Source organism: Mya arenaria, chromosome 6, assembly GCF_026914265.1.
Source record: "Mya arenaria isolate MELC-2E11 chromosome 6, ASM2691426v1".
Taxonomy (NCBI): Eukaryota; Metazoa; Mollusca; class Bivalvia; order Myida; family Myidae; genus Mya; species Mya arenaria.
The window spans coordinates 1614233-1622360 of record NC_069127.1 but is presented as its reverse complement, the minus strand read 5'-3'; the positions used below and the strand labels follow the sequence as shown (position 1 = coordinate 1622360).

Sequence of the window (8128 nt, the reverse complement as noted above, 5' to 3'; positions counted from 1 at the left end):
CCCCCTTACATTTAAATTTGTCATTTTCTTACTCAATGACAGAATGTCGAATAGACTTAATTGAACAGTTAAAGGGCTACTTCACTGATCTTTATCGATTTATCATTGCTTGATTCGCATAATGCAGTATTGTATAAGAATATTTGTAAAAACCGAAAAAACACATCATAATTTACTCAGTGATACCCTGAAACAACATGGACATACAATGATACATGACTGTCAGCCACTGTTAGTGTTACAGTATTTAATATAAATAGTACTTTTAGTAGTTCAAACTTTATCCATGAGATGATGGCACACTTCATTAATGTGAGGTTTTCGAAGGAGAATTCAAAAGTGATTGACATTTCAGGAGCTGAAAATGTAGCTGATATAAAAAAGATTGTGTCTTGTACTCTTTCCAGAAGTCCTTCAGACTTTAATTTATTATTTTGTGGTAAAATACTGGAGAATGATATAAACATACAGGCAAGTGAATATTTTATATAAACTTTTTGTTAAACATGGTGTAGAATGTACATGTACACATGTACTGACACATGTATGTGTAATACCCTTAGTGTAACTTTGAAGAGACTGTTGAGAGTGGATATAAATCTAAATATTAAATTACGGATGACTTTAGAATTCCACAGAATATTTATTTTACTTTATTTGGTTGAAAAATAAAAGAACACATATGGGCCAGATCCATTGCTGGTGACAAAGAGTCAGAGTGCAAGCCAGGTGGCCAGAATTATGTATTTATGCTGTCTATATGTTTAAACTATGTTTATATTTATGAGCTATGTTAATTGTTTTCATGTATATGTGTTTTTATTTTTATTTGTTAGCATACATAAATTAGGAAAAAAACATGTTATTCAATAAATACTCTTAATCAGCGGACATAACGTAGGAAACAAGGTAAACATGACTTTATATAACATAGCAAAGATAAATACATATTTAGAAGGCTGATGAAGAATCCCGCTTGGCTTGATATTCGCAAGGCTCAAAGTATTTTGGCTGGTCCCTAGAATATCAAGCCAAGGGGTTTCGACTGTACATTTATAAATATTCATATGTAATGACAGAAAATGTGCATTTGAATGTTGCCCTTTGACTTCATTTTTAATATCACCTATGATGGTCAAACAGCTATCCATAGCCATGCAAATTACTGTACAGCTAGCAGCAAATTCCAGTTCATTCAGTGGCATTATATGCTCTTAATTGTTGTGTGTCAACTTTCATATTCAATGTTTCATTTTTTTTTAAATACATTTAGCATTGTTACACTTTTTTCACTTTTCTGCCATTTTAGGACTTGAACCTTTGTGCAGGCAGTGTTTTGCATGTGTTTGAAAAGAAAAAGTCTGGCTGTTCACCTGTTTCTCTGGATGTAGAACCAAGAACTGTAAAGAGTGGTCAAAGTTAGTACAGCTCTGTTTTATTGTCTATTAAGGGACTCTCTCTCTCTCCCTCTCTCTCTCTCTCTCTCTCTCTCTCTCTCTAGATATATATATATATCTAAAGTACTTAGTCTGTTGGTTGAATACATGTACATTAGATTTTGTTATTTGTGAAACCTTTTAAAATGATTTTTTAATTTCCATTGTCCATGTTACAAAGACTGCCCACAATATTATTAATGTAATGTACTCATCATATTATAAAGTGAAGTAATCTCTTGTACACTGTTCATGATTAAGTACTTATAGTATTTTACCCTTTTTACAGAGGACTCTTTTCTCAAGCAGTACTTTGTGTATTGCAAGGTTTGTGGAGGACTTTACCCTGGCAAACTAAGGATGAGATGCCAAACTTGCAAACAAGGTGCTATACTTATGTGTCAGGTAAGCAAGTCTGTAACTAAATATTGATAAAAGAAAGAATGATAAAGATCTTTCTTATGTAAGCAAGAGGTCTTAGTTGTATTTATGAACTTTTGTTTATTATCATAATATTCAATATTGCATGTAATTATATACATGTACATTTTATAAAATTCCATATGTAAGTAACTATAAACTTTTGCATGCTTTAATCATAAAATGATGTAAGCCCAAAATTAAAAACTTGTGCATGCTACCATCAAATTCCTCATTGTACATAATTATAAACTTGTGTGTGCTACCATAATATTCTATATGTACATAATTATCAATTTGTGCATGTTTCCATAATATTCAGTATTTATTTATTGTGACATCATTGCATTTTAGAGCAGTGAAAACAGTGTTTCAACCCGTAATATAAAACATATTTTATTATAGGAGCCTGGAAGCTGGGCTGATGTGTTAACTGCTGGCCGTCTCCAGGGACTCTGCAAGGACTGTGATAGTAACCAACCTGCTGTAGGTTCATGGTGCTAATGTGTTCTTTAATCATGTCAATATATTCATTCTCTTAAAGTATTCATATCCTATATGAAAATCTAAATGCAAATATAACATTTATATTTGTACATGTACGCAATATGTATTATGCAAAGTAATCAATCAACAACTAAATTGTCATTATATTGATTGTTTCATTCATTTAGCTTTCTTAATGCCTGGGCATAGAACAGGACCTATTATAGTTTTCAATTATGTAAGTCTGGCGGGGTCAAGTATGTTGTCTGATCAATTACTTCAGAAGCATTTGTTAAATATCACCAAATGCGGTCAGAATGTGGTTTGGCACAATGTCTCTGTCATTCCCTCAAGAGGTATGACCTTTAAATTGGCAAAAACTGTAATTTACAGTGTCTGCTCTCTAAATACGCCTTATATGCCAGTTATCACCAAACTTGGTGTCATAAAAAATGTAATGGCTGTATTTTGTTACATTTGGCGCTCATGTTTGTTGCTGTTGTCTATGAGTATATGATGAGAATCCATAATGTGTTTGTCAATATTTATACTTCTATACAATTCTATATTTATAAATGTTTCAGCAATTTTACTTCAAGTGTGGTAGTCATGATGGTGATGAAGAGTGTGCCCCGCTCCGACATGTGAAACCAAACACACGGGACATCGAGTGTGTCATATGTACCGATATCAGGTAATTGTATCATTTAGGTACATTATGTTTTTAAGACAGTCATTCACTTAGAGATGAACATAAGCTTGCTTCCTGTACATGGCAAATCCTGTCTAAGGAAGAAATTCTTATCATTTTGGATCTGTTTGATTTAATCAATACTCTGGAACACCTTTTAAGAGCATGACTGTGTGACCAATTAAATTAAATATATTTTTAGTTTAGTTGATTGATACATCATGCATACATCTATAAAGGACGCTAAATCCTTATGGCACAACTATTATTTTGATAAGCATTTCTGTATGCCTCATTTTCTACATTTTGTAGTTGAAATCAGAATACATATTGATACATTGATGTAGATATTTGCACTGGGATATGTTCCTGTTTCAGGAGTCCTATCCTGGTGTACCCATGTGGGGATAAACATGTAGTGTGTGTTGACTGCTTCACCACATACGCTCAGACCAACCTTGACCGGCGCTCATTTGTGGCTGACCCTGACATCGGCTACTCTCTTCCCTGTCCAGGTACCACTGTGACCTTGACCTAGATTTCATGAACTTACTATTTAGTACTTAAAGCGATCAAGTTTTAAGGGAAATTATGTCAGAAGACGTTTCCTTCTGCCATCACTCTGTGTCTGTACTCACTATTGTGAAGACATAGTCATGCACATTAAAAAGTATTCATGATGTCATTTCTGTTTGTTTCAGTGGACAATAAGCTACATGTATATACAAAGTCATGTACCTTTTCTGATAAACATACATATGTCTCCTTTATAAGATGTATGTGAATGTTAGTATGAAATATATATAAGCTGGTTAAGTCATTAATATATTTACATACGTGGAAAATTTCAGTGGGTTGTGACAACTCCCTCATTCGAGACATTCATCATTTTCAACTGCTGGGAAAAGTACAGGTTTGACTTTCATATCTTTCAAATCCACAAATAATGGGAAATGTAATTTAGAAAATGACAAATTAAGGTTATAGAGTTGTTTTCTAAAGCCTTTATTTGTGGGAAATGCTGTAGATTGTTTTAAATATGTAAGTTCCCTTTTTGATGATTTTTAGCAATAAGGAGAGCTATACTACCCGGTACTCACCCTAGTATCAATGTCACCCTTTGGTTAAGTATTTGCATGTAAGCATATTTAAGTCAATAGCTCAGTAAATACTCTACTAGCGAAAATATTACCCTTAATATGAAATCAAGGCAGTCTGCCATGTACAAGTATAGTTGTTACAAAGCTAATTATCATACATTTAAACATAACATTTAAACATTTATCCTTCCTTGCCTTCAGTATGAGCGTTACAAGGACTTTGGAGCGGAGGAGTGTGTGATACAGGCGGGGGGCGTCTTCTGTCCCAATGTGGGCTGTGGGGCGGGCATGATCGTGGACCAGCAAGCCAAGGACGTTCATTGTCATGCCTGCCAGGTAGGAGTGCAACCATATGTTTATTATATAATGAAATAATTCCTTCATCAATCACCTTCTGTTTCCCCCCCCCCCCCCCCCCCAATTTTTTTTTATTTTTTTATTTTTTTTTAATTAATTAATTAATTGCTGTTTCTGATATCACTGCCGGGGAATAACAATATAGGGTAGGTTGGTCAGGATATATAATATGTAAATAAATGGTCTACTGGCAATAAAAAAATGATGTTTGGGTGCCAAACATTAGGCTAGGTCAGGATGTTGGAAACAATGTTTTTAGTTATGCTTAATACATATGTGTGTCTTTGTATTAGTATAGATATAAAAGCATCCGAAAATTCATCTTTCAATTTCACTGACTCGGACAAAAATATACCTGAAAGCTTATCCTCATTTTACAAACATCAACATTGTATGTTCTAGTTTGAGTTTTGTCGGCTGTGCATGCAGGAAATCCACTCTGGCAGCTGTCCAGCGCTACAGTCTACAGACACTTTATTAGGGGCAAGTCCTGTCTTCATATTTTATCATCTCTTTTATGGACCTGTTTACCGATAAGCTGATTTTTTTTTTAGAAAGAGGCACACATGTAATGATTATAATCTGAATATACCCGTATGCCTGTTTCAGATCAGTAGAAATTTAGATCTATGAAACTATTTTTTTTAAACTACAATGCATTGAAATACGAAAGTAAGAGAAACATTTTATAATAAGTTTTCCTGTTTTCTACAAAACTATTATAGAATGTGGATTCATTTAAGCTATGAGGTTGTTTTATTAGAAGCTATGTCGATATCTCCTGTGCACTGTCTCTTTCCTTGTAAATGTTAAATAATGTTCCCTCTGCCTTTTTCCCCTGCCCACAGGCAATGGGTATAGATGAGAATCGTGCAGCCCGGAGTCGCTGGGAGGCCCAGACAGTGTACACCATACAACAGACAACCAAACCATGCCCTCACTGTGCTGTAAAGACTGAGAGAAGTGGTAGGTCATTAATATAATTATTCATCATCATAACTCTACACAACAGACCATCAGACCCTGTCCTCAATGTGCTTTCAAGAACGAGAGAAGTAGAAGTCATAATATGTGTGTACATACCACGTTTTTCAGTTAATGCAGACACACTGTTTTGTATGTTATAAATCATTCTCTGAACTACAATCATTGATAAAGATATAATCCCATGCTTGTCCAGTCAGGGCACACAGGTAGAACAAAAAGACAATACCAGGAAGGATGTTACTTTGTCTTAATGACTATGCTGGGTCCCTTGCATAGTAGGAGATACCACATGATCGGTTTATTTGCATGGAATTTTTTCTTTGTTCATGCAGTGATTTTTTTTGGTGCAATTTACTCCCTTCTAAAGGCTGTTCCCCTTAGCGAAAGTGTTTTTTTTTCCCAAAAAATCATGATATTTTCTCAATTATTTAAATACAGATCTTGTGAATAAATAAAAAAGCAATGAATTTATTGAAAAATAAACACAATCTTGACAAGACTAGCTCTTTTACAGCATAATGTATGCATAAAAAATTAAAAACATGTATATTTGCTATTATATTTGCTATTTTAGCATGATTTTGTATTTTTCACAGAGTAAAAAAAGACAATTTGGAAGGAATGGGCAGTGAAAATAATTCCAATAATAATAACTGTCATGTATAAGGCTATGTATACTGTTCATACTGTTTATGTTTTCAGGTGGCTGTATGCACATGAAGTGTAGCCGGTGTGCTAGCAACTGGTGTTGGCTATGTGAGAAACCATGGAATCGTGGTTGCCAGGGCGACCACTGGTTTGGATGACCTTTACCAGGGATTTGTGACATGATATGTTGACTTGAAATTCCTTTAAATTTGTTTTTGGGTGCTGCATGACCTTGTACTGAACTTTATTAGTTTACAATATGGTCAAGACATGTTACTTAACAATACACCTAAATATACTTTTTCCCAATTAAGATGTCTAAATACTTGCTGATATCAAAATAATATAAATGGCAATCTAAATATCCACAAGGGTTTCTATGCATAGGTGGACAAATTTTGGTATTGTGGTATTCAAAAAAGTGCACATGGAACTCATTCGCCTGTGTAAAATCTGATGACAAAGTTTATGGACAGTCGGTTATTTTTAAAAAATAATCACTGTTGAAGGAGCATAACTCTAAAACCATTTTTTTTCAGCTTGAGTTGTGGGCCCTGCACCACTTTTGCCTTTAGGTATAGTTCATGTTAATATAATGAGGGTATTGTTTTGGTAAGATTTTGATAATTTTTAAGTTCTATCCCTACAAAGTTGGAAAAAAAATCATGGAAAGCATTGGAGATAATTACCTGAAACTTTGTGTACCAGTGATGATATGCCCATGTGCAGCAAGGCCAACAACTTGATAATTGTTGAGTTATGTCCCTTTTTACTTGAAAATTACAAGACAATTTTTGGCATTTGGTCCACAGTGCTTTTGTTTAAAGTGATAGTACATTATAACATATCTTCTTATGTGAATATTTTGGTTGATTTGTTTCTGTTACATTCATCAATGTTAATGTCCATCAAAAATACATTGTAATTCAATAATGGTTAAATACATATAATTAAAAATCAACACATTTCTATAAAATGTGTTATGGTAGTTTTACTTGGTATTGTACATAATGCATTTTATAACCAAATAATCATGTTACTGCTCAGTTAGAAGTTGTGTTAAGTGTGTACCTAGACATTTACAGTACTATAGTATGAGTTATTTTATTGAGTTGTTTAGTTGTAATTTTTTTGTGATATAGTTATATTCAAATAATTTTCATTTTTCGTACACAAGATTGTTGACATTGTCCTATAAATGAAAAGTAATACATCTGCAGATGCCAAAACTTAGTTTAAAAATGTGTTATCAAATGCATCATTATGATATGATTATCATTGGATAGTTTCTCCAGCTGCTTGAAAGTATAGATCTACATGTATAATATTACGACCAACTCTTTTGAGTAATCTTTGCTAGACTGAATGTGTCTTAAGCCATTTAAAACTGTTTAAATACTGATGTTCTCATACATGTCATATTTCTGGAGACGATTCCAGAATATTTTGTTCAGAATTCGTGAGGATTTTGATATTAGACCAGGCGATTTTGATTGATCATCATTTATCTCCCGTGCATCCTTTTACCTTTTTCTACATCCTGAAGTATTTTAATACCATATAAAACATTTATATTTTTATGAGACACTGCGGTGAGTTTATATCACTACATGTACATCTAGTCATCGAAGCAAACGGTGTCCCGGAGACCCGAGGATTCTTAGAGGGACATCAGATTCTTGTATCATGGTGAATCCATCTTTTAGAACGTTTATCAGAACAGTAAATGTGATGAAATTGCTTAAGATAATTAAGTGATAAATATGACCTCTTATAACGCATTGTAGTGATTATTCTCGGCGTTTCTTGTCCAGATAAAATTGTGCCATAAATGCAGTAAACTTACTGTATTACTTTGTATTTTCTATTGTTGATTTTGTATGCTGTTATCTCTCGAGTTTTATATATTTATTATCAAAACATTTATCAAATGATATCAAATGACTGCCCTCGTGTCTATTGTTTGTTATCCTCTGTTTTCGGTAATAAATGCAGGTACACTA

The 8128-nt window shown here is 33.5% G+C and overlaps 1 protein-coding gene across 1 annotated transcript; it reads left to right on the top strand.

The window, feature by feature from the left end:
• Positions 1-10: 10 nt before the first annotated feature.
• On the top strand, positions 11-8128 carry LOC128237438 (E3 ubiquitin-protein ligase parkin-like). Its single transcript, XM_052952981.1, has 11 exons — positions 11-471; positions 1310-1418; positions 1726-1841; positions 2262-2342; positions 2927-3036; positions 3412-3548; positions 3885-3946; positions 4335-4469; positions 4893-4973; positions 5339-5456; positions 6180-8128. The coding sequence occupies exons 1-11, from the start codon at positions 292-294 to the stop codon at positions 6281-6283; spliced, it is 1233 nt and encodes a 410-aa protein (XP_052808941.1). The 5' UTR covers positions 11-291; the 3' UTR covers positions 6284-8128.